Source organism: Tripterygium wilfordii, chromosome 5 (assembly GCF_013401445.1).
Source record: "Tripterygium wilfordii isolate XIE 37 chromosome 5, ASM1340144v1, whole genome shotgun sequence".
Taxonomy (NCBI): Eukaryota; Viridiplantae; Streptophyta; class Magnoliopsida; order Celastrales; family Celastraceae; genus Tripterygium; species Tripterygium wilfordii.
The window spans coordinates 9,845,734-9,873,280 of NC_052236.1; the positions used below are offsets into that span (position 1 = coordinate 9,845,734).

The 27,547-nt window shown below is 37.9% G+C and overlaps 3 protein-coding genes and 1 long non-coding RNA gene across 5 annotated transcripts; 2 read left to right on the forward strand and 2 right to left on the reverse strand.

Annotated features, from left to right (window-relative positions):
- Nucleotides 1-4,245: 4,245 nt before the first annotated feature.
- Nucleotides 4,246-6,979, forward strand: LOC119998218 (pyruvate decarboxylase 2). Its single transcript, XM_038845484.1, has 6 exons — nt 4,246-4,923; nt 5,063-5,226; nt 5,323-5,973; nt 6,054-6,171; nt 6,255-6,443; nt 6,548-6,979. Exons 1-6 carry the CDS (start codon nt 4,399-4,401, stop codon nt 6,716-6,718), a joined length of 1,818 nt encoding a protein of 605 aa, XP_038701412.1. The 5' UTR covers nt 4,246-4,398; the 3' UTR covers nt 6,719-6,979.
- A 2,072-nt stretch (nt 6,980-9,051) lies between these two features.
- LOC119998220 lies at nt 9,052-9,587 on the reverse strand. Its single transcript, XR_005468213.1, has 2 exons — nt 9,432-9,587; nt 9,052-9,308 (listed from the first exon to the last, which is right to left on the reverse strand). It is a non-coding gene; the product is annotated as an uncharacterized LOC119998220 (long non-coding RNA).
- A 123-nt stretch (nt 9,588-9,710) lies between these two features.
- LOC119998217 (pre-mRNA-splicing factor CWC22 homolog) lies at nt 9,711-14,713 on the forward strand. 2 transcript variants are annotated; one of them, XM_038845482.1, is made up of 8 exons: nt 9,733-9,859; nt 9,940-11,062; nt 11,181-11,370; nt 12,049-12,152; nt 12,269-12,371; nt 12,467-12,771; nt 13,245-13,550; nt 14,053-14,418. In XM_038845482.1, exons 2-8 carry the CDS (start codon nt 9,992-9,994, stop codon nt 14,416-14,418), a joined length of 2,445 nt encoding a protein of 814 aa, XP_038701410.1. In that variant the 5' UTR covers nt 9,733-9,859; nt 9,940-9,991. The 2 variants fall into 2 exon arrangements, with proteins under 2 accessions (XP_038701411.1, XP_038701410.1); XM_038845483.1 differs by having other exon boundaries at nt 9,711-11,062; nt 14,053-14,713.
- Nucleotides 14,714-25,297: 10,584 nt separating this feature from the next.
- LOC119999107 lies at nt 25,298-27,341 on the reverse strand. The gene is made up of 6 exons (XM_038846628.1): nt 27,248-27,341; nt 26,755-27,067; nt 26,536-26,612; nt 26,405-26,441; nt 26,198-26,303; nt 25,298-26,009 (listed from the first exon to the last, which is right to left on the reverse strand). The coding sequence occupies exons 2-6, from the start codon at nt 27,020-27,022 to the stop codon at nt 25,400-25,402; spliced, it is 1,098 nt and encodes a 365-aa protein (XP_038702556.1). The 5' UTR covers nt 27,023-27,067; nt 27,248-27,341; the 3' UTR covers nt 25,298-25,399.
- Nucleotides 27,342-27,547: the final 206 nt, after the last annotated feature.

Sequence of the window (27,547 nt, forward strand, 5' to 3'; positions counted from 1 at the left end):
TCAGGAACAAAAGTTATTAATTTTTTTTCCTTTTCCTTTGAAGGCAGTCTTATTTTTATTTTAATTTACACCATATAAATTATTAAATTTATACCTTTTATTTTAACCGAAAAATGCTAGAGTCCCTCAAATATAGTCTTAAAAGTCCCATAAATCTATATCGATATTTTATAAGTTTACTCTAAATATTTAATGAAACTTAAACATAAGGATTGAAATATGATGTTCATTGAGTCTTTACTCGACACGTTTGGACCCATAGATTAAAATAACACTTTGTCAACTCAGACCAGAGCAAGCAAACAGTGCAGTAGAGGAATGACTGAGAACAATATATAGGAGTTGAGCGTGGTGTGGGTGTAGATGGTGAGTTTGAACTGGAAGTGGTTAGACCTAGGGTTAGTCTGGTAGAATATTTATAAAGTAATAGATATGTCAGTAAAAATGGTGGTAGCAAAAATGTTGGACAATTTTAATAGCAGAAATGTCGACTGGATGTTGAGTAGGTGTTTGGTTGTACTTTTGCCATTAACATTTGTGTTGTGTAGCATTTTGGTATTATGCATATTTGTTGTATACTCTGTATCAAAACAAACAATTTACTTATTAAAAATAATATAATGACTTTTAAATGAATTAAAGATAATAATAAATTATAAATTACTTAATAAATTATCAATTTATTTTATTTATTATTTTATTTATTTATTTATTCAGTACAAGCAATACGGTAACTAGAGGTGAGAGTCGAGTTCGTAACTTAAGTCAAATAAGGGTATATTTGACATATCAATAATAGACTTAGGACAAAATAGGAAAAAGCTTGTCAAAAATTGTGAAATTGTACAAAGTTTAAGCATTTTTAAAGTAGTAGAAATGCTTCATAAAAATGTCTCGGAATAGGTGTCAACAAATTGTTGTTTGGATGACATGAAACATTTATACTAACTACTAATATAAATGTTCCAAAAAAAGCTCATCCAAACGGACCCCTAATATTATGTGGGATTGTAGTTTTAGCATGATCATTGGTTACTGTTTTTTGCGTTTTTGGTGTTTGCATTGATGCATAATGTCTGGTGTTTGCATAAAACCATGATATGGTGATAGTCCACCCATGATTTACTGACGGGCCCAATGGTCTGTTTTGGCCCAATGGGCTGATCGTTTTTCCTAGATTGTGTGGTTGTATTGGGCTTTAAGACCTGTTGATTTTTTTTTCTCCTAATAATATTTGTCTTCCATTAAAAAACATTCTTGGGGGGCAAATTAGAATTGTCCAACTCCAACCTATTTGGAAAAATTAAATTTGAAAAAGTTTGCGGTTCTCTTAATTAGAAAACAAAAAGAAAATGATCAAGCACGCATAGAGTTCCATAAGATTACTCACATAAAAACAATAGTAAATAAGATTACATCACCTTGAGCCCCCGTTTGATAAATCATTTGGAGTAACATATATGCTATTCCAAATGGTTTTAACAACCAAATGCTAATTTGGAAGTAACATCCAAACCAGTTCTTAATAGTATTTTCAAATTGTTCATTTTTTTTTTTGTAGCATTTCGATATTTTGACCACTAAGTACATGAAAAACCCTCACTTTATTACTAATATTTCAAGTATCCACACCTCATCTATAAATAATAAATATAAACATAAATGATTTATTTGAATTTGTATAATATTAATATAATATTATACAAATTTAAATATTATAATATGTAAATAATAAATGTTTTTGTTTGATAATATATAATTATTTTATTTTTTTAGTGTTGCGTATGTCCATTGGTTGAATATGTTGCTAATTCACATGAAATGTAGAATAATTTGATAATTTATTGTTTCTATTTTATAATAAATTACATAATACTCATGTAAGTAATTTGTCAGAACATTTAAAACACTATATATTAGTATCAGCAAAAATTAACCAAAGATTACATTGGAAACAACATATATATTAATAACAGGACAAGTTCTACTAATGTCCTCGGGTTGCTAATCCTGTTTATTCTCAGCTTTTATTCCACGTGGCATCTTTGAAAAGTCAAACCAACGGGGCAACGAAATTATCTGCGCTCCTACGACACGTGTCCGTCATAGGCACGCTCGAGTCACTACGTGTTTTGCATGGCCGGGCGGTTGGTTTTGTGGGCGGTTGTCTTTATTGATTATTACTCCTACTTTTTAACTTTTATTTTAGGTTAAAAGAAGATACTGCAAATTGCAATTACCAGCAACTCTTCTATGGTTTCTAAAAATACCACTGGCTTTCTATTTTAACGCCGAACAAAAGCTTTTGCGCATGGTTTCTTCATTCACTCATTTATGGGCTGTCCGCAATTAACTACTTAGATTTCTGCAAAATTATTGGGGATCTTAAGGGGTCTTTTTTTGGGTCAAAATAGATTTGATCAAACGACACCTAGGCATCCACGGTAGCACACTTCTTACCAGACGAGCAAATGAACCAAACGAAGCCATAAGGATCTTATTATGGTGCATTGGTACTAACATTTGATGTTAGAAGAGCAATGCTATAGACCCCAATTTATGACCATTATTTTACCCTCAATTATACATGGCATGTACGACAGTCCACAAATAGAGCGCATTTAACATTCAACACTCCACTTACATTATGGATAAAATGAGGGTCATAAATAGAGGATTTCAAGCATTTTTCATGTTATAATAATGGATTGAATCAGTTTGGGTCATGATCCATATTGTGGTGGGAGAAGCACGCTCCCCAATGAGAGGGCTTGAGTGTCAAGATAGCATGCCTCAAATGGAGTCTAGGGTGTAGCCCCCTTAATTAATATTGTCTCATATACTATAACTATATCATCTTCAAAAACATGTATTAAGATATGTCACATAAGATATGTTATGTGAGTTTATTCATCACAATAACATATAGAAAATTACTTAGTCCCGACTCATGGTGCTAACATATTGTGATGAGAAACTAATCTATAATGCCCTTGTTGTTGCAAAGTACTGTTTTTATTAAAACAAAAGTAAAGCCCCAAATAAACAAACCATGATCAAACCCAAAGGCTCAACGCATCGACGACAATTTTTGCCTATTTGGTGGAGCAACACGGAAAGCGGGCTCGCCAGCGACGTTGTTTTGCCGCTCCACTCCACTCCACCAAGCATGACGCATGTGTGGCTGGCAAAAGAAAAGCTCAATTTTGCAATTGGTTCTAGCGTTTGGGGTTGACTCTTCGTTTGACCTCTCTTTTTTCTTCGGGTACACGACGCTAATATCTACCTAATTACTACATTAAAGTTTGTCTAATTAATGTTGACCTTGCATTTTCCTAATCATTTTGATGACATTGATGTGGCTCGTTTGGCAGCCCATGTTTTAATTTTCAAAGACGTGGATTTGTGGTAAAAATGGCAACTCTCGTGAGCTTATTTATGACTACTTTTTTCCCGATCGTGGATATGACAAAACCAGTAACACGTTCCATTAAACTACACTCAATTACCACACCATGCATTTTAGCACAACTTCTAGGTAGTCGTTCTAAACTTCAATGTGTAATGATCATTGTTTGTTTTTTTTAATCGATAAACGATACTATACAAATTTGCTCTTGAATCTTCCATACGAGTCTAAATTTGAGCCGTCAAGTCGCACGCATAGAATTTCCCCTGATAACATAATAAGTGCGCATTGCTACGCCCCCAGGGCATATGACATATGGCTTAGCGGCAAACCAGGTCGGGCATAAAGCCAAAAAAGTAGGATGTGTCTCAAGTTCGTCGCACGCAAAAAAACGTTGTTCATGGAATTTGAGTGATTTATCTGAACACCCCATTCTGTCCCTTGTACCGCCCCAACCGAAGTGCGCATTGCTACAAGGGGTATTGTTTCTAGTAAAAATCAAACTCAGCGGACCTCCTGAGTTCATACGCTTTAAAGAGATATTCACTAATTAGACTATCACCCAAGCAATTGTATAATTATAAAATTGATCAGACCACCTAGTCTTTCCTGATCAAAGTTGTGGCAAACTAGGATTCTCCTTTTTGTGCAATCCACAAAATTATGCCCATTTAAGGTTATCCCATCTGGTTTGGCGGTATTAAATTTGGTAAGCTCATGCTTTTTTTGGATTACTTGCCCAACACAGGGGTCGCTTGGATTGGTTACGCGTAATACGTTGTCGTAATGGAATCCAAACAGAGAGATGCCATCGCATCACTAGAAACGATGACCGCCCCCGGTAATACTACGCCTTCCAAACATTCCCTTATAAATTCCCTCAACACTTTCATCCTCTCTTCACTCTTCGTTCTCGCGATAGCGAACGAGCTTTCTTGAACCTTCTTCTTTCTTCAAGAACTTGACGCTTTCTTTCTAAATTTGCTCTCATGGACACTAAGATCGGATCCCTCGACACCTGTAAGGCAGAAACCAACACCGTTGGGTGTCTATCCAGCGATGGCGTTTCGGCCATACAGAGCTTCGTCCCCACCACTTTTGTCAACTCGTCCGAGTCAACACTGGGTCGCCACCTCGCTCGTAGGTTGGTTCAAGTTGGCATTACCGACGTGTTCTCGGTTCCCGGCGACTTTAATCTGACTCTCCTTGATCACCTCCTCGCCGAACCGGGGCTCAACCTCATTGGCTGCTGCAACGAGCTCAACGCCGGGTACGCTGCCGACGGTTACGCGCGATCGCGTGGCGTCGGTGCCTGCGTTGTCACTTTCACAGTCGGTGGCCTCAGTGTTCTCAACGCCATCGCCGGAGCTTACAGTGAGAATCTGCCCGTCATTTGCATCGTTGGTGGGCCCAACTCCAACGATTACGGTACTAACAGAATTCTTCACCACACAATTGGGTTGCCTGATTTTAGTCAAGAATTGCGGTGCTTCCAGAATGTCACTTGCTATCAGGTAAAAACTCACAATTCTCGGTGCTTATTGTTCACTGTCAAATAATCTGAATGCCACTGCCTTCTAAGATTATGAAATTGAGAACAATTGATTATTTATATTGAATTTGTCTGTGGGTGTTTGATTTCTTCTTTCTTAGGCTGTGGTGAATAACTTGGAGGATTCACATGAGTTGATAGATACTGCAGTATCAACAGCGTTGAAAGAAAGCAAGCCTGTTTATATTAGCATAAGTTGTAACTTGCCGGCGATCCCCCATCCTACTTTTATCCGAGATCCAGTGCCATATTCACTGACTCCCAAGTGAGTGTTTTGTTTACTTAAATAATTGATTGAGGTTCTTAAATGTTTTTTTTAGAATTTATGTTTGCTTATTGAATTATATGGAATGGATTGCAGACTGAGCAATCGGATGGGCTTAGAGGCAGCAGTGGAGGCAACTGTAGAGTTCTTGAACAAAGCAGTGAAACCGGTTATGGTGGCTGGGCCTAAGCTGCGATCTGCGAAGGCATGTGAGGCCTTTGTTGAACTAGCTGATGCTTGTGGATATGCACTTGCTGTGATGCCATCGGCCAAAGGGCTTGTGCCCGAGCACCACCCTCATTTCATTGGCACTTACTGGGGAGCTGTGAGCACTGCATTCTGTGCTGAGATTGTGGAATCTGCTGATGCATACCTGTTTGCTGGACCCATTTTCAATGACTACAGCTCTGTGGGTTACTCTCTTCTTCTCAAGAAAGAGAAGACAGTCATTGTGGAGCCTGATAGGGTCACAATTGCGAATGGCCCTGCATTTGGGTGCATTCTGATGAAGGATTTTCTGAGAGCACTCGCGAAAAAGCTCAAGCGCAACACCACTGCTTATGAGAATTACCACAGGATTTATGTTCCTGAGGGGCATCCTTTGAAGAGTGCTCCAAAAGAACCTTTGAGGGTTAATGTGTTATTTGAACACATACAGAAAATGCTGTCTAATGAAACAGCTGTGATCGCTGAGACAGGGGATTCTTGGTTTAATTGCCAGAAACTCAAATTGCCAAAGGGTTGTGGGTAAGAATTGTATTATGCTTAATTATCAATTATATGAGGAGTTATGACGTTAGATGGTTCATGTGAATTTGAAATTGCAGGTATGAGTTCCAGATGCAGTATGGATCAATAGGTTGGTCTGTGGGTGCGACCCTTGGATATGCACAAGCTAAGCCAGAGAAGCGTGTTATTGCTTGCATCGGTGATGGTAGCTTCCAGGTATGCATGGTCAGTCAGTTAAGCACGTTACCATTAATAGATAATCTTATGGTACTAATTCGTAATCGGGGATTGGCTTCCAGGTGACTGCACAGGATGTGTCGACAATGCTGCGATGTGAACAGAGGACCATCATTTTCCTTATAAATAATGGTGGATACACCATTGAAGTTGAGATCCACGACGGGCCTTACAATGTGATTAAGAATTGGAACTACACTGGTTTGGTTGATGCAATCCACAATGGAGAAGGCAAATGCTGGACAACCAAGGTTAACTTTTCGCAACTCTGAATTACACTTTGCTGTAATCTCCTCAAATTCTGAGGCAGGAAAATTGAGAAATATAAAACTTCTTGTTGAATTAATGTTGCCAGGTCTTATGTGAGGAGGATCTGATTGAAGCAATAGAGACAGCAACTGGACCTAAGAAGGATTGCTTGTGCTTCATTGAAGTGATCGTTCACAAGGATGATACAAGCAAAGAGCTGCTGGAATGGGGCTCCAGGGTATCAGCTGCCAATAGTCGCCCGCCAAATCCTCAGTAAACTTGGGCATTACTGCATCATTGTTATTAAGTTGCTAGCTGTTAAATTTTCCTTTATATTGATCGGTTGCAGAACAAATTTGTTCGATGCTTGCTAGTGTGCTGCGGGTTAGTGTGTGTATTCATTTTTTGAGTTGACTATCTTTTTTTATGGTCTCTTTTCCGTTGTACTATCTTGTCTTTGGCTATATGCACAAATTGATCCACATGATAACATGAATATTTTATCGAAAATGATATTTGTCTCAGTGATTAAAGAACATATGGAGCCATCACATGCTCTCTCTTTAAATGTGATCCTTGATCCCAGTTGTTAGGACAAGTAGCACTTTTGATATTTTATAGTTGGGACAAATAACATATTTTATAGTGAGTGATCCCTGATCCCAATGCTGGGACAATTAGCACGTACGATATTTTATAGTGTTGATGGGGATCTCAAGAGTTTATGATAAGGATCTCAATAGTTTATATTCTAATTATTGAGACGTGCAGCCCACAATTGAGATTTTATCATTTGTGGGATTTTTGTGTTGTGGTTGGCAATTGACAAAAGACCATTGGAGTAAACTTGGTAGTGTATTCCTTGTCATTGTTTAACCTACATTTGAATTTTCAAGCGGGGGACAGAGTGCATCAATTATTGGAAAAAAATATCTGTGATTTTTATGTTCAACATTTATGGAGTTTTAAAACTTGTGGCCCACTTGGTGGCTGTGTATGAACCATGAAGGTATGATCCCACCAGCTCCAGCCTGTAGCGATTGAGGAGCAATTTTTTGGTTCTTTGTAGACGGTGACTGGTACCCGCCACCAGTCACCCGCCAGTGTCGACCATATACTCAAGTCTTGACCTCTTTCTCTTTAGTAAAATACTATCCTGAATCGCCTTTAGGTTCACAAATCCAACCAAATACTCTCATGAATCCCTTTTGGGTTCATAATTCATCCAACCTCCTTAACTCCACAGCTAGTGCAGAGTTTGTAGCTTCCCTTAGAATCTGATTTTCGCACTCCAAACAAATTATAAAAAGAGAAGTCAAAGCCAAATGCAAAGTACATTTCCCCAACGCCTGATCCGTCAGAATTAATTTCATGTGAATCAAAAGGCACATATGGCAGAGCAGGAAAAAAAAGCCAGAAGAATCCACATCTACTATCAAGAATATACCCAAAAGCTAAAGCTGGAACCAAGTCGCATTAATCTATAACAAATCAAGTAAATAGAGGCATCCAAAAGGCCATAAATATGTAATTGTCCTACTTCGTCACAGCTAATTCCTAAAACATTACACAATCTCAATGAAAGGAACATGGCTCGTCCAACTCATAGGGATTCTTATATTGTGAACCAAGATTCAAAAATCAAACCACTAGTTATCACTTATTAACCAAAGATCTCATGAATCGATTATTCAGATACGACAAAATTGAATTTTTAAGGGAAAAAAAATTTTCAATTGCAGACAACCATTGTATAAAAGGGAACTAAAATAACTTCCTGCAACAATAGTACAACCAGTTGGTCTACCTTGTGCACAATAAATATAAGCAAGCATAATTCCAGCAATCTATATAGCAAACTCACTCATACAGACCTACCAAAATCAACTTAGCAATTAGCATATAAAGAATCCAGAACCTATCATATCACAGGGATGATTCTGTTCATCTTGCCATCTATACTAAAGCATAATCAAACTAATGGAACAAACCCCTATGACATAGCATATCAGAATCTGAATTTGCTCACCAAGGAAAAAAATGCGTGTGCAGTTTCATCTCTAGTGCAGATAATACAATGTTGCCATCAATCTTTGATGTGCAATGGTCTGGAACAGCTATAAAACTATAACTCACTATAGAAATAGACCATGACATAAGTCAATTCCAAAGAGACCGAGTGCCGAAACTAAATCCTTATCAATATTTCCACTATCAATACCAGCTATAGATCATGCATAATCTGATCAGATTAAAAATTCAGGGAAGTAGACTCTTAAAAGTGAGAAACATTCATCACATAAGTCTAGTTATTCTGAAACAAACTGTGAAAATATATTGAAGTTAAATCCTAATACCTATTCCTGAGACTCTTAAAATTCTTTCGAATCTCTGGATTTAAATCAATTCCTTAAATGAACAAGGAAATGCACACCCTAAACATAAGAAGCACATTTGTCTTGCTAATTTATTTAAAACAGAGGCCACAAGATAACCTTATTCTCTTCCTAACCGAGTAGTGGAGAACCAAACAAATCCTCGTAAATTACAGAGGGCACAATTCTACGTCTGTGAATAGAGGGTCTCAGGAAAATGCATACATCAACAAAGTTAAGATCCAAGCTAAAAATTCCATTTGATGGATCAACTAACCGTTAACAGAAACGCAAAATCCAACATCTTTCATTAAGTTGCAAGAAAAAACTCAACGAACAGCGAATTGAAACCTTAAATGTCACAAAACCTTCCCACAGGACCAAAAAACGGCAATCAATGAAATAAACCCTAAGAAAGCCAATCGTCTACTTGGATCTCTGCCTCATCTTTCGGCGCTTCCTCTTCAATCTCCTCATGCGCTTCTTCTTCCACTGTAACAGAGAATTAACCAAAAGATCCCGAGTGAACGAACCGAATGAATCCGAGAAGGAAACAGAGATGAATTTACAAATCAATTAGACAATATGTTTGCACCATTTGGTTTCAGAACATACCTTGGCTCTCATTGTCGTAGGGCACACAGAAGCTCGCACTCTCTCTTTCTTAGCCGCTTTTGAAACCCTAGTGACACTGCGACGGAGGAAGCACAGAAATCCGGAAGAGTTTTAGTATTTATACCTAAACCCTAGTGCTGCGAAAACTAAGGAGAACATTACGGATGGGCCTTTTATTTCATTTTGTTTGTAGAAAACGGGCGGGCCTTACGATATCTCTATTGGGCCTTAATATCCGCTAGGGCCTTTTGGTTTATGCAAAATAGGTTTGGAAAATAATTTGAACAGCGTCACTGCGTGCATACAGATACTGAGATGTCTTCCCAATCCCAGCCCGAAGGCGAGTTGCCAATCGGAGATCCTCGAATTCGCCTGTGACAACCGGTGGTTTCTACAATTTCCACCACATAAAGTCTCAACCTAGCTAGGTATTGTTTTAATTTTGCGGTTTCATCAAGTTCTCTTGATATAGAGAGATAATTTCGGTAGATTTTCTTTCTGAATCAAGGTGTAGGTAAAGTGGGTGGTAGGCGAAGAGTGAGATTAGCTTTTGTTTTGTTATGGCTATGAAATACAGCAGTGAATCCAGTGATGAGGAGGGTAAAGTAGCAAGAAGAGGAAGGGACGGAAGAGAGAGGGAGAGAACCCGGCCCGATGATAGAAGAAGGTGGCGTGAAGGATCTGAGGATGGTGAGGTGGTTGAGAGACAAAGGGGTGGACTAGAGAAGGAGAAGAGTCACAGAGATGAGGGTGGAAATATGAGAGAAGGTTCTAATGCAGAGGAAAAGCTGGTGGAGAGAGGAAGAAGCAGACCGGAGAGGGGGAGAGGTGATAGGGACAAAGATAAGCATGGTAGGCGAGTAGGCAGGGATAAGGAGGAATTTAAAGATTCTGTCCATTCCAATGAAGATGCTGATAAGCAGGCAAGGAGAGAGAGGTCCGAAAGAGAGAGAAAGCATGTGCTTGAGGATGAGCGGAGGCATTCTCGTCGTGGTCGGGAAAATGGGAATGATAGGAGATCAGAAAGGAAATTTGAAAGAGAGAGGGATAGGACAGATGAGTATAGAAGACAGAGAAACAATGATGAAGAAGTTGGGTATCGAAGAGATAAAGAGAATGGTGAGAGAAATCAATCACAAGGTGATCATAGGCATTCCAGGAAGAAAGAGGAAAGTGATAGCGGGGTAGCTGAAGATTCAAATCCTAAAAAGGAATCAGCATCAAGGGAAGGAAAAGTAAATATTGATGCCGCTAATTTGGGGAAGAGCGGTGGAGTTTACATTCCTCCATTTAAGTTGGCTCGGATGATGAAAGATGTTCAAGATAAAAGTAGCAATGAGTATCAACGTTTGACCTGGGATGCTTTGAGGAAGAGTATAAATGGTCTTGTGAACAAAGTTAATGCCACTAATATAAAGAACATTATTCCAGAGCTGTTTGCTGAAAATATGATAAGGGGAAGGGGTCTTTTTTGTCGGTCATGTATGAAGTCTCAGATGGCATCTCCAGGTTTCACTGACGTCTTTGCTGCATTAGTTGCGGTTGTTAACACTAAATTTCCTGAGGTGGGTGAACTTCTATTGAAAAGAATAGTTTTGCAACTCAAAAGAGCTTACAAGCGGAATGACAAGGTGGGCTTCTTTCCCTTATCTGCCATATGCTATTTTGACAATTCATATGCTGGTAGGATTCTTTCTTTTTTCTACGTGGTATCGGTTCTGATGGCTTTGTGATTGATTCCATGGGCAGCCTCAATTACTCGCTGCTGTTAAATTCATAGCACATCTGGTGAACCAGCAAGTTGCTGATGAGCTCATTGCTCTAGAACTGCTCACTCTTTTGCTGGAGGAGCCTACTGATGACAGTGTTGAGGTGGCAGTGGGTTTTGTCACTGAGTGCGGATCGATACTACAAGACCTTGCACCAAAAGGCCTGCATGGTGGGTAGTTGTTCGTTTTCTAGATTTTTGTGCTGTGCTTTGACTTTCATTAATTTGTTTGGTGAAGTTGTGCATTTATTTTGAATGAAAGGAAGTTCTGCATTTATTTATCAGCTATCAGCTCTGTGAAATTTCAGTGTGCTCATGCTACTCTTTTAGTCTTGTTACTCTTGTAAAGTTATTCACAATGCATCCTGGTACATCATCTACTTCTTTTCCAAATGTTCTACCTAATTGATAACGTTTAAAGGAAGATTATAATTGATACCTGTAGAAACCATTCATCAACAAGAGTGAAGACCTCTGCTTTTCTTGTTGAAATTTCTCAGAAGTTAGACCTCTACCACCATGAGAAACTTAAAGAACTATTCATCTGACATTCTGATGCATTATCGTAATCCATTTGGGGAATTCCTGTAATTATAATTTCAAGTGGCTTAGGTCATGGTTGAATATTGAAATGGGACTGCGTTTCAGTTTGGATGTGATTTATTGAATGTTTCATCTTTGTGAAACTTATTCAGGCAAACTTTATTGTTTGATTATGTTAGCCTGTAACTTATTTCGTACCACACACACATTCATATACCTCATCGATGATCGAATTACTGAAAATGTGGCCTGTAAAATATTATATGTTGAGGCTGATATTGTAGCTTTTGCCTGGGATGGGTATAGGTATCTTTGAGCGGTTTCGTGGCATTCTTCATGAAGGGGAAATTGACAAGCGTGTTCAGTTCCTGATTGAAGGCCTATTTGCAATAAGAAAGGCCAAGTTTCAGGTGCATTTTGTTTCCTTTCTTTCTTTTGGACCTCTTGTGTGACATTAACCTACAATTATATTCGACTGAACATGGGAGCTGAAGCTTTTTCTCGGGTAAACATACGGAATTTTCAGGGTCACCCAGCAGTCCGTCCAGAACTGGATCTTGTGGAGCAGGAAGACCAATTAACTCATGATGTATCTCTTGGGGTTGAGATAGATCCGGAGATTACTCTTGGTATGTTGTTGACATGAATTTATCTTCGTGTACTTAATTCGTCTTTTTTTGTTTTGATGTGGCTGCAAATATCAATAGTTTTGGTTGTTGTTCAGATATCTTCAAGCCGGATCCCAACTTTTTGGAGAATGAGAAGAAGTACGAAGAACTAAAGAAACAAATCCTTGGTGAAGATTCGGAAGATGAAGATGGTTCTGATGCAGCTTCGAGTGATGACGATGAGGATGACGACGATGAAGATGAATCAGAGGACGAAGAGGAGAAGATGCAAATAAAAGATGAGACAGAGACCAATCTAATAAATCTTCGAAGGACAATCTATCTAACAATTATGTCGAGTGTAGATTTCGAGGAGGCTGGTCACAAACTTTTGAAGATAAAGTTAGAGCCAGGTCAAGAGGTAAGTGATGTGAATTCTGCAGTTAATCTACCTACACATGCGAAGGCACATTATTATCTGTTTATGTATGTCTGCTAAGTAGGAAATTGAATACGGCAGGTTCATGCAGAAAATCTTTGGTCTATTTTTTTGAAGAATGAATATAAATACATTTTTCGTTTGGCATTTATTTTTGGGTAAAATTCTTTTGAGCATTCCAAACTTTCTATGAATTATTGGATTGACTCATATTGCACGAGGTTGCAAATAAGTTTTTGGAATGAACAATATTTAACATAGGCCATAGGTTTGCGCAAAATATACGATTTCCATTTGTTTTGTCGCTTTTATTTTTCTCTACTTTCTTTCTCTATTCACTGCCTATTGTTCTTTGGATGTTTGCAGGCATTCCAACTTTGCACTCTTTGATCAGCTGTTCTATAAGTTCTCATATGCTTGTGTACTTATATTTGTCTTGGTTTTGGTGTATGCAGATGGAGTTATGCGTTATGCTCTTGGAATGCTGCAGTCAGGAGAGAACTTACCTTCGGTACTATGGTCTTTTGGGGCAGCGGTTTTGCATGATCAACAAAGTACACCAGGAAAATTTTGAAAAATGCTTTGTCAGTCAATATTCAATGATTCATCGACTTGAGACGAACAAGCTACGAAATGTGGCGAAGTTTTTTGCCCATTTACTTGGTACAGATGCTCTGCCTTGGCATGTTCTAGCATACATACGCTTAACCGAGGAGGACACTACTTCCTCCTCACGTATATTTATCAAGATTCTATTTCAGGTAAGAAAAGATGGAATAACTGAATCTTGGATATATTCCCCTTTTTTTTTTCCTTGTTTGCACATGCTAGAGTGCTAGTTGCTATTTTCCTGCCCATACATGACATGAATGGTAGGAAGTTTCAAAAGGAGCTAACAACCTGTTTCTTTTGAAGATAGATAAACTGCTGTTAAGTATAGAGAGCAGATATGTGTGGATGTAGATTGGCCCCGACATTGTTCAGTAGCCAGGGTTATCAATGCCCCAGATAAATTAGTTTGGTTCTGCCTGGAAAAATTATAGATAATACTGTGTTGGTGAGGATCCCCCAATCTCTTTTCAGTGGGTTGTGTTTGGGGATATTATCTTTGACTTAAGGGATACCGGGCAATCGTAGTATATTCAACTCAAGCTATCCCCTGTTTCTTGCTAATATATTTCCTTTAACTTTTTCATGCTGCTTGAAGCTTCATAATGTGTGTGACAAGCTATCAAGTTAACCTTTGTATGGTTTGCGATGCAGGAGTTGTCAGAACATCTAGGCATACGTGCACTAAATGAGCGACTTATGGATCCAACAATGCAGGACTCCTTTGAATCTATTTTCCCGAGGGATAACCCCAAGAACACACGATTTTCCATCAATTTTTTTACATCCATTGGGCTTGGAGGAATTACTGAAAATTTGAGAGAGTACTTGAAGAATATGCCGCGGATGATCATGCAACAACAAGAGCAAGTGTTAGAATCGGAACCAGAATCTGATGATTCTGGAAGTTCTAGTTCATTGGGTTCAGATACATCTAGTTCCGAGTCGGAGACAGAATCTTCGAGCTCTAAAGAAAGTGACAGGGATGACAGACGCCGGAAACGAAGGAAGAGGGATTAAGGATATTGCCCTCTGCATTGTTTAAAAAGTTTGATGTGCTGTATTCAGGTAGTGTTACAAATTGTCTTGCCTTTTGTATATGTACATCGCAATGGCTGTGCGCCTGTTCGCGTGTTATATGTTCTTGCCAATCCTTCTTCATGAGTACAATCGGGCAATCGGGGGAGTTATTCAATTGTATTGACATTTTTGTAGCACTTGACACGCATATTTCTAGGTTGGTTTCTTTTCTTGACTAATATTTGCATGGGACTCGGGAAGATTTTATTGCTACATTGAATTGTTTGTTGGTTTAGCTTGTAGTTGGCTCTGAATTTCTGAGCACATTGTGCAGTGAATTCAACCTTTCAAGCTTGGATTTAGCTTGAATTTAGCAGGCTTGGGTGGTTGGATTGATGGTTATCAAGTGGCAGCGGCGTTTATGAATCTTATGGCCAACAGCGGATTGTTTACATGAGAGAGGTTACTGTTTGCTAGGAACTTCAGCATTTCAGGTCATATTGGTTATAGATTGGAGTTCTTACGTTTTTACGTCTCCAGGGATTGCGGGTTGAGTAGTTCCTATTTGACACATTGCTAATTTTGGTAGATGCATTATGACACAGTCCAATGTCTCCCTTAACCAGGAATAGTACTGCTGTTGAGATGAGGAGCAGGCCATTGACACAAGCAAATTGGTTACGGTTGAGCTGAAGAATAAGTTTTTTAAAAGAGAGAACCTTCTTAGTATTTTGAAAGCTCATTAGATAATTTTATGCGACTCACTTGGTTTTTTTTTTTTTTTTTTTTTTTTTGTTCAGAGGAACCTGTAATCACTGTCATTTGGGTGTGCATTGAGTAAACTCATCGAACGTGCGCAATTACTCAAATCATGGATGACAACTAAACTCGTAGAAAATTCATACCTAAATTTACGTCTCCGGAAATAATTGAACCTTCATGAGAAAACATGAATATCATGCTTCTAACCACCGTCAGGCACCAGCGGGTCCAGCTCCATCTATGGCTCATGGAGTAGCAAGTTCACAGGGTAATATCAAAATAAATACGGCATCGTTTTGCAATAGTACGACGTCGTTGTTGTGATTCGCAGTTCTCACAACGCAAAAACTGTGTGATCAACCACGAATTTTGTAACTCAATAGTGTTAGACCTCATATATATAATACGCACCGTTTTGTATATTCATTATTCTTTGGGTGGGGATTATTTGCATTCCTCATTTTTTCATTCACACCCCAAAATTAAAAATTCCCACTAAAATTTAGTCTGGTCTGAATACAACCAATTTTTATGTTTTTTCAAAAAAAATCAAACACACCCCATATACATTTCTTGTCAAAAAACAGAGTACAAAAAACTTTCGAGTTGCATTCCCTATTTTTGTTTGTATGAGTGTTAATTTTGTTTTCTTATATGAGTGTTAATTTTAAACCTTTTTCATTGATGAAGCATCACGCATTAAAAACTTGAATTGTTTGATTTCCTTCTTGATTTGTTTTTGTTTTGAACTTGTCCTGTGAATGGCGGAGCAACCTTCAAGAACTTGTAGATGATGGTAAGCATAAGACAAGAAGAGATGAACGCGACCTGATATTGCTTCCAAAGCAACTCTGGTGTGTATTTAAAGCGAATGAAGATGGTGAAATGTTCAGTGAGGCAGGGTGGCCGTTAAACAATGGGCACACTATCACATCAAGATGCATATTCGTTGGCGATGCGAAGTTGAAGGTAAAGACTATACATCATCTCGTACAGAATAAAGAGCTATGGGATCAAGAGCATGGAAGAGAGGTTGTAGGACGGTGGAGTGTTTTCAAACTTTGGTTTTATGGGTGTTTTGGGATGTGAATGGGAAAATGGGGAGTGTAAATAGTCTCATCATTCTTTGTCGTTTTTCTTTGCAGTGGAACGACCTCATTTCATTAAGTTTATGACCATTACTTGTATTTGTTTTCAAACCAACATGACCATTGGTGATTGGTCAGTTTATGTGCTGTGTATCTTCTCTTTGGTTTGTAAGTTGCTTGAATGAATACAATTGAGATTTGCTTTCTCTCCCAACTCTCTTCTTCTTCTCTCTGCCTATTCTATCTCTTCTAAGCTTCCTTCTCATTATATTGCACATAGATAGTTTCTTCCGGTGTCTGATCGATCCATTACTGTATCTCTAGCGAGGTGTCAAGAATAGTCTTACCTGAGTACTGCAGAAGTAAAATCAGTAGTTAACATAATAGCGATAAACCCTTGTATTTCAACGCTTGATTCGGATTCGAAGGGCAGAATGAATGAAGAGGAGCTCGAGTGGGAGGTCAGGCCTGGTGGGATGCTGGTACGAAGGAGGGACGATGATCCCCAATTCCCCACCATCAACATCAAAACGGTGGCGATGGTGCCGTTGTGCCTCCGATCAAAACAAACTGTGATTTTACTTATTTTTCTCTCATTATTGGCAGATTTACAACTTCACCGGCCTTAGTTTTTTTTTTTTTTAAAAAAAAAATAGTTGTCTGCACACAAATGTAAACCCGGACATTTTTTATTATTAGCATTACTAAGTGCATATTCAATAGGCCAACAAAGATGTTGTCTTTTGCTGATGTGGTTGTATTATAAAATGTGTTTTGCTTATGTGGTCATATTGGGATAAGTGTTTTGCTGATGTGGATGTATTGATATTTGATGTTTTGGTGTAGTTTTGTTGTGGATAATATGGAGGAATGAAATGTTGTTGGCCTCCATGTTGGGTGGGAAGAGAATTTGTATAGAAATTTGTGTTTTGTTGATGTGGTTGTATTGGAAGATGTGTTTTGCTGATGTGGCTGTATTAGAATACGTGTTTGACTTGACTTTTTGTGTAATAGAGGTGGTACCGGGCCAACATTTTTGTTGGCCCAAAAAATAACAAACCATTGCTTTTGCCCTGAGTATTCAAACTAAGGATAGTGATTGTGAGTTTCCATGTCATAACTTATAACGTCAAACTTAAAAGCTATGTTTGTTTGTGCAAATGAGCCATTGGTTGAGTGACAATGACTTCGCATGTCCTTGATTTCAGGTCATGGGTTCTAGTCTCACCTCCTCTTAAATATTTATAAGGAGATGTGTGAGCTTAGTCTGTCCCTGCGTGGGCTTGGTTTGTGCCCCTGTGTGGGCTTGGTTTGTGCCCCTGTGTGGGCTTTGTTTGGACCTCCTGCGTGAGGCCTGTTGACACCTATACTTTCCTAGGCTTGATCTGATGGTATAAAGGTTGTTATATATAAAATGGTTGTTATTGCTCTGTTGACACCTGTACTTTCCTAGGTTTGATCTGGTGGCTTTCCTAGGTTTGATATGGTGGTATAAAGGTTGTTATATATAAAATGGTTGTTATTGCTCTTATTTGGTGAATTTACACCGTACAATGCACACTTAAACGGGGTAAAAATAACGAAAATAATAAAAGATCTTAACAGTTGATATTCCAATTGTTGCGTTGGATAGACAAAAGTCAAGTGAGTTCATGGTTTTACACGTCATACATTATGCACATGAAATCATGTGGGTAAATTACTGTGGGCTTGTTGGCCCGTTTCCTGCACTTTCTAGCACTGTTTTGGAGTGGCCGTCTGAACACCCCTTGGTGTCGTCTGAATAGCTCTTGTCAACAAGTAATTTTTTGGACTCAGAGGCATTTCATGATCGATCGGAACATAGTCTGATTGATCTGGACTGTTGGGGCCAGCTTGCATAAATTGGAAATTTGTAAGGGTTTTCACCCTAATTAGGTTTTGGGATGCCGTCAAGCAAGAGAAAAAGAGTAAGAGAGCACTTATAAAGGGAAAACACTTGAGAGAAAGTTGAGAGATCCAAGAGAGCGGCTCTTGAAATTTCGATTGCCTTGTGGATAAGTAGGTTTTTTGTATTTGTTGTCTTCTCCATTGGTTTTCTTTGTTGAGAGAGCTTGTAGGAACAAGATAACATTTAGGGTGGGCTTGTTCTACATGTATTGGGTAGTCTCTCTTGATTTGTAACTTCTCCATATAGTGAAATTAGTTCTCTGATGCCCATGGAGGTGGGCCTTTGTCATACTAAGGTTGAATTGTTGATTTGGTCAATCAATTTGGTGCTATTGTTTGTGGGTATTAGTGATTTTAGCACAATAATTACAACTCAATAGTTGAGATAACTACAACTTAGTAGCTGAGATACTAACGATTGATATCCCCATCATAGCTATAAAAATAATAACAAAGCATGCAATGATGAAAATATAATTAATCTTGAAATTTATTTCAATAGCAAATCCATTTGGGTATAACCAATGAATCAAGCATAATATATAACAGTTAGAGTACCACATCGGTTGGGTGATATCTAACCATGCGATATATAAGCTTGCCCAAGTCCCTACCATACATAACAAGACACTTTCCTAGGTTTAAGAGGTTTGGGCTTAGCCCACTTGCTTGGGTTTAAGGAGAAACAAAGCCTTGCGAACCCGATGCAAACAATATTGTTGGTGTATATGGGGGGTGTGGATTTACAACATGGTATCGGAGCATGTCTCGGTCTAGTTAAATGGGCATAACCTTTATCTGTCCACTTGTTGGGTTTATCATGACCCAGCCCACAAGTGCGAGGAAGTGTTATAGTACCACATCAGTTGGGTGATATCCAACCATGCGGTATATAAGCTTGCCCAAGTCCCTACCACACATAAGACCCAGCCCACAAGTGCGAGGAAGTGTTATAGTACCACATCAGTTGGGGCATATCCAACCATGCGGTATATAAGCTTGCACAAGTCCCTACTACACATAAGAGACCTTTTCCTAGGCTAAAGGGAGTTGGGGCTTAGCCCACTTACTGCGTCTAGGGGAAACAAAATCATGCGGGTTTGATATATCTATAAGAACTGGATAATTCAAACCAGACAATATCTATGATGTGAGTGGGCCTTGGGATTTTCAACATTAACATATTTACTCATAATGCAAATGCTATATACGGTAACATGGTTATACCTTCTAACTACAGATATAGGTACCATTTACAAAATTTAATTCTAGATTCAATCTTTTATTGCTTATTTTTATTAATGTTTTCTCTGATTAATTGAATTTTATGCTGACTAATTCCAATTATAGAACCCTAACGTTAGCATCGAAATAGAGCACAGAATGAGAAGGTAAATCATATGTGCCTACTTGTCAATAATAATAATAATTTACTTTGATTTTAATAGAAAATTACAGGAACAAATATTGCTTCTACATAATTAAACAATTGAATTCTATTATGCAAAAGGATACTTTTCATCTCTCAATTATTGGTCTGGTTTCATTTTCGTTCCTTAACATTTTTTTCTTCCCTTTTCATCCCCTAACTATGGGAAAGTACCCCGTTTGTTCCTCGAATAAATCTGTCGACGAAAAAATTCAACGTGACATCCTATTGTTCGTCAGATCAGATTTCTTTGACGTGCCACATAGCTGTCACATAAGCATTTTTCAACCCCAATCTCACTTGAATGATGAAAATGGTAATTTTCAATAGTTGAGAGATGAAAATGGGAGAAATAAAAAGCTTACGGATGAAAATGAAACTTACCCCATAATTGAGGGACAAAAAAAAACCTTTTTGCCAATTCTTTTGTTATGATCATTCGCCGAATACCTGGGTTTGATGAAGGGCTTTTCTATGAGGAAATGCTCAAGCAAGATGCTACACAGAATACAGGTACTTCTGAATGTCTATATATGGACACACACTCATATATTATAAATATAATGTCTTGGAAAGCCAAATCACGATGTTATATATAAACACAGAATATATATATATAGTTTCTTAATTAATTTCTTTTGGTGATTTCTTTATAGGCTGAAGTGTGTCTTCACTATCTGCTGAAGTGTGCAAGGTGAACTCCTTGGAAAAGAGAACAAAGAAATGAGGGAAAATCTGCAAATCCTAGATGCTTGAAAAAAATTAGCAGTCACATGGTATTAATTAATAACCCTATTGACCTTATTGATATCCTCAAATTATGGAACCTTTGTTCCATAATTTGCTCCTCAAATTATGGTACTTTTGTCCCATAATTTGCTCCTCAAATTATGGAACAAATTATGGAACCTTTGTCCCACAATTTGCTCCTCAAATTATGGAACCTTTGTTCCATAAATTGCTCCTCAAATTATGGAACATTTGTCTTAGGGTGTAATGTTTGATCCCTATATATATGAGATTGTAATTGTAATGTTTCATCAATATACATACACATCAAATATTGCCTCTATTCTTCTCTACAATTGCTCCTATTTTTCTACATGGTATCGGAGCAGGTCATGCTGTAGAAACATTACAGGGAAATATGGTAAATTATACCTCAAATCCAATTTCCCTTATAAATGAGTTTGCAACCTATCTTCAGGAGAAGGGAAGAGTAAATTGCACCTCAAATTCAATACATGGAGCTTCTGGTATAGGAAACTCTAATTCCACAACCCTCCTTGGTAAGTTTGCTGGGTTCTTATCAAACTCGGGACATCAATCCAATGACAATTTTGAAGGTATTTTCAGTGCATTCTCTACTGCTATAGAATTTAATACCGTGCATGATTTTTGGATTGTTGATTCTGGTGCCACCGATCATATGACAAATAAATTAACCAATTTGTCTGACTTCAAAAAATTTTCTACTCCATCCCATGTGTCAATTGCCAATGGGAATGGTGTTCCTGTTCTTGGTGAAGGTAAACTTAAATTGTTGTCTAAAGATGTGACTTCAATGGCTTTATATGTTCCATCTTTTCCAGTCAAGTTACTTTCGGTTAGAAAACTCACTCAAGCTTTAAATTGCTGTGTTATATTTCTTCCTCATGAGGTACTTTTTCAAGATCTTGTCACTAAGAAGATCATTGGTAGAGGATTTTTTCTACAAGGTCTTTACTACATCTCAGGAAATTTTCAACCTAGCAAAAGTACTCAAGTCTCGTTTTTTCCTTCTTCCTCGGCAGATCATGTTCTCTGGCATCAGCGTTTAGCACATCCTTCAGATAATATTCTCACTAAATTGTTGCCAAATGTTGATACCAATTATTTTTCTTGTGAAATTTGCCATTTGTCAAAATCTACTAGATTACCTTTTGTGTCTTCTTCTTCTAGAACTACTAGAATGTTTGAACTTGTTCACTCCGATGTTTGGGGACCTACTCTTGAATCAATTGATGGTTTTAAATACTTTGTTACATTTATTGATGATTTCTCACGTGTTACTTGGGTGTACTTGTTGAGATCAAAAGGTGAAGTTATGAATATCTTCAAAGATTTTCATATGCTTGTTCAGACTCAATTTTCCTCTAAAATTCAAACACTTCGTTCTGATAATGGCACAGAATTCATGTCTAAAAATATGACACAGTATTTATATTCTCATGGCATTGTGCATCAGACTAGTTGTGTTGGTACTCCTCAACAGAACGGAGTAGCAGAACGCAAAAATAGAGACTTGTTGGAAAAAACTCGTGCTTTGATGCTTCACATGCATGTTCCAAAAGTTTTTTGGTCTTATGGAGTATTAGCAGCAGTTTATATCATTAATCGGCTTCCGAGCCGAGTGCTGTCTTTTAAATCTCCCCTTGAAGTTTTGCAGGGGAAAACTATTGATGTGTCTCACTTGAAAGTATTTGGTTGCACTTGCTTTGTGCATATACAAGCAGCTCATCGTGATAAGCTTGATGCCCGAGCTGCTAAGTGTATTTTTCTGGGGTATTCTTCGACCCAGAAAGGGTATAAATGTTATCATCCTGATTCTCGAAGATTATTTGTCTCCAGAGATGTTATGTTTGAAGAAGCAACACCTTATTATACAAATTCTCAAGATGATTTAGAGGACGTGTTTCCCTTGCCTATATCCGAGATTATTTCTGAAGGGGTTCCTCACAAGCCTAATATTGCTGAGTTTGTTCCGCACCAGGCCACTGAAAATCCTCCAACTGGACAAGCTGAACTCCTTCCAAATGTGCTAGCTGAAAATTTGGTTGAAAATCCTCCAGTCGAACAGCCCGAGAATCTCCAAGATGTGCATGTGCTTGCTTCCACTAATAATCATGAGGTTTCACCGTCATTGGTTCGACGGAATCCTACTCGAAATCGCGTCCCTCCAACAAAACTTCAAGATTATGTCACTTTTTCTGCCTGCCATCCTCTCTCCAAGTATGTCACTTATCATCGTCTTTCCTCAGCTCATGTGGCATTTCTCACCGCTATTTCTACTGTTCATGAACCTAAGAATTTCAAGGAAGCAAATTCTCAGGAAATATGGCGACAAGCTATGGGTGAAGAGCTTCAAGCTCTTGCTGAAAATCAAACTTGGAGTGTTGTTAAACTTCCTCCTGGAAAACAACCAGTGGGGAGCCGCTGGGTATATAAAACTAAATTTCACTCGGATGGCACCATTGATAGACATAAAGCTCGCCTTGTGGCCCAGGGATTTACTCAAACCTTTGGTGTAGATTACAAAGAGACGTTTGCTCCTGTTGCTAAGATGAATACAGTGCGTACTCTCCTCTCAGTTGCCGTAAATTGTGGATGGTCTATGAGTCAAATGGACGTCAAAAATGCTTTCCTTCATGGGGATCTTGAAGAAGAAGTCTATATGAAACTACCTCCAGGACATCCACAGAGTTCAGATTCTTCCTTGGTTTGTCACCTACACAAATCAATCTATGGGTTGAAACAATCTCCGCGTGCTTGGCACGCCAAGTTAAGTACCGTTCTTCAAGAGGTTGGTTTCTCTCGCAGTACAGCTGATTCTTCCTTGTTCATTCGTCATTCTTCCAATACTATAGTGGTGGTCCTAATTTATGTTGATGATCTTATTATTGCTGGGAATAGTATTGATGCTATTTCTCAACTCAAAACCACTCTTCGATATCGATTTCCTATTAAGGATCTTGGTTCCTTAAATTACTTTCTTGGCATTGAAATGGCAGTTTCCAGCAAAGGTTTATTTCTAAATCAAAGGAAGTATATTCTTGATTTGCTAGAGGAAACCGAAATGATGAATTCAAAGCCAGCATCCACTCCACTGGATAGCAAATTAAATCTTGATACAGCCAGTGAACCTTTACAAGGAGTTAGTGATTACCAACGGTTGGTTGGTAAGCTCATTTATCTCACTATTACTCGACCTGACATTGCTTATGGTGTAAGTCTTGTTAGCCAGTTCATGCACGCTCCTACTCTTTTCCATTTGGGCATTGTCAAACGAATCTTACGTTATCTCAAGGGTTCTATTGGTCGTGGCATAGTTCTAGCTAAGCACGGTCACTTACGGATTACAGGATATAGTGATTCTGATTGGGCTGGAAATGCCCTTGATCGAAAGTCCACTTCCGGCTATTGTATGTTTGTTGGTGGAAATCTTGTTTCTTGGCGTAGCAAAAAACAACATGTGGTTGCTCGTTCTAGTGCTGAAGCTGAATATCGTGCAATGGCATCCAGTGCATGTGAACTAATATGGCTTAAGAGTTTGCTCGCAGATTTGGGTTTTCCAAGTAGTCTTCCTATGACTCTCTTTTGTGATAATCAGGCTGCTATGCATATTGCTGCTAATCCCGTGTTTCATGAACGCACAAAACATATTGAAGTTGATTGTCATTTTATTCGTCATCAAGTTCAGAATCAAGTTATTCAAACAGTTTACACTCGAAGTCATGATCAACTTGCTGATGTTTTTACAAAGGTTTTGTCTTCTGGTCATTTTCACCGATTATTGTCCAAGCTTGGCTCAATCAATCCCCTTGATCCAGCTTGAGGGGGAGTATTGACCTTATTGATATCCTCAAATTATGGAACCTTTGTTCCATAATTTGCTCCTCAAATTATGGTACTTTTGTCCCATAATTTGCTCCTCAAATTATGGAACAAATTATGGAACCTTTGTCCCACAATTTGCTCCTCAAATTATGGAACCTTTGTTCCATAAATTGCTCCTCAAATTATGGAACATTTGTCTTAGGGTGTAATGTTTGATCCCTATATATATGAGATTGTAATTGTAATGTTTCATCAATATACATACACATCAAATATTGCCTCTATTCTTCTCTACAATTGCTCCTATTTTTCTACAAACCCGAAAACACGTTTGATTATTCATTTTTGAAAATATGTAGAAAAAAAGAAAAGAAATCACTTGAAAACAGCTTTTAAAAAAGTTTTTTGGAAAATTAGAAAACACAAGAAATAGAAAAAATAGAAAACAAACCAAGATTTACATTTTCAATCATGTCACTTTAGTCGTTGATTAATTCACTGTTGGAAATAATTGTGTGATATATAGTTGTATCTATATATACTGTAGTCGACAAATTGAACCTACATAATGTTGTTGGTTTAAATCGAACCTTCATGTAATTGCGTCTAACCCAATTGATTATTAATAGAGTCACCTCTTAGTAGTTTTTTGACGATCTATTTATAAGCTAAAGTGTCTTCATTATATGCTGTTTTACCTTAAAGTGCAACGTGAGCTCATTGAAAGATAGAGCACATAAATGAGGAGAAAGTTGCAAATCCTAATTCCTAGATGCTTGAAAAAAAATAGCAATGGTATGGTATTAATAACCCCGAAAATACATTCGGTTGTCCATTTTAAAAACCACGGGGAAACAATAAATCGCTTGAAACCAACTTGAAAATAGAAAACAAAAAAAAAGTTTTCTAAAAAATATAAAACACGAGAAATAGAGAAAACAGGAGAAAAAAAAAAGAAAAAACAACCAAACAACGGAAAAAACAAATTGAACCTACATATAATGCAAACAATAGAAAAAAACAGGCTAGGAAAGAAATAGCAGTGGCATGGTATTAATTTGTATAAGACAGCATATATATATAATCATATATATATATATATATGATCAAGTACTGCATGCATATTCTTAATTAATTTGGAGCAAGTACCTCAAGATCTCACTTAGAATTGTCTCATTCATATAGTCAGATCCAGAGTACTTGCCCTCTTTGCTTCCTCATCTCCTCCTCCTCCCTTATTCACTCTGCTAAACTTCGATGCCAACGACGACGAAGAAGACGAAAACAAAGACAAAGACAATTCAGTACTGTCTACATCACCTTCCTTCAATAACATTCCTGGCTTTCTTTCCCCAACATTGCTTGTTGTAAGCTTCAATGACAGATCCAGATTGAGGTCGCCATCGATCGCCTTTCTTTTCACAGTCTTCCACTCTTGTAGATAATTACTAGTTGTTTCTTTGAAATCTCTTGATAAGCTAAGATTCATGCTTGGCTGTGACTCAATTAGCCTTGAACTTGATTGTAGCTCGATCCTGCTGTATTGGTCGCTGCAGCGATTTCTTGATCTCAAAGCATCCTTCAATATTTCTTGTGTTGTCCAGGTAACTGGTTGTGCATTTGTGTGGAATGTGTAGTTAGTCCGATTCATGACATTGTTGCTACTGAAGATCCTATCCGCGACTGTTCCATGTAATATTCCAGGCTTAGTTTCCGGGATCAAACTCTGGCATATTCGAGGACTATGCATAAAGTATTCGCGAGCACTCCAAGAAGCATCTCCATACCTTGGAAAATGAGAAAAAATTTGTCATTACCATGACATTTAATTGACCGAGAAAAAAAAACCTGACAACTTGATTTTACACCCATATCGGATGTGCAACAGATAAACTTATATGATATCGTTTTCGATTATTACCAAAAGAATAACTGTAAATTTGTATGAATTGTTGATATGTTCATATGTATATACCTGGAGAGATGAGCTTGGTTATATCCTTGCAGCATAGAAATTTGGCTTAGGTTGTAAATATTTCGATCTCCACTGCTTTCCACAAGATGCCTATGATCACCTATAACTGCTCATATATAGATGTACATAAGAAATTAACTTGTTTGCTTCAAACCCAATTCGGAAAATATTATTATTTTCCATTTTTTACAAGGAAAAATTCTTTACCTTGGCCCATATTATCAATCTTCTTGCTTCTATACATCTAATAAAGAACCAATCAAGGATCAAGACGGATTGAGTATCAACAGGAAATCAAAATCAAATATGCATGAAACTCATTGAAAATATATACTAACCTGTAGATGGCTCTTCACATGAGCAATACTAAGTCCTTTGATATTCATCAATTGGAGAACCAACTTAGGTGTTGCTCCTTCACCCAAAAGAAAAGGAAGGATTAAGAATCAATAATTCAACAAAAATCTTCCAATCTATATAGAAACTATAATCTATGACTGATGTAGCCGATCCCAAACTTTTGGGATAAAAACTTTGATGATGAACCTAATACTCACTATCTTGTCCACCAAGTCTTTCCACAGCATGAACAAAGCGAAGGTGAAGATCAGGCGTCCACCGCAATCTCGGCATCCTGGATCTAACGTAAGGCCTTACTGATGATGATTTCTTCTCATTATTGTTCTCTTCAACTGTGCTGTTGCTTGAACTTCCTCCATTTTTAGGCCTGCTACTTTCGTCCTCATCATTTTCGCCACTCTCGCTCCCTTCTTGGTTAGAAGGGCTTGTCTTCGAGCACTTCGTGTGGCCGGAAGTCCCCTCCATCTTTTCCAAATCCGGGTTTAGGAATCTAGTCGCATGTCTTGAGTACTGAAGATCAACACATACAGGGATTTAGGGTTACAGATCATAGTAACTATAGCTAGCTAGCTATCATAGAAAGATTTGTCAAAGGACATTGAGAAGCAAGAATAAATGTTAATAGAAGGCAAGAGAAAATGGAAAATCAATCAACTAATTACTGGAAGACAGGATATATAAGTAAATTACTGTGTAAGATGTATGTGATGAGAAACCCTAGATCTGGACATAGAAGACAGAAGACCTCTTTTGTCTCTCCCTTTCTCTCTTGGGACATGTAAACAATTCCTCACCTAAATTTTGGACACCCAATAATACTTTTTTATTAAAGATTTTATATTGTGTGTGTATATATATATATATTTGACATGCCTACTATATATCATTCATGCATGGATGTCATAATTGGCTCATCATATGCATCCAATTCTTGGTTCACCTAACTTCATGGAAAAGTCTTATCTCGTGGTAGAGCAAGCAACTGTGCAG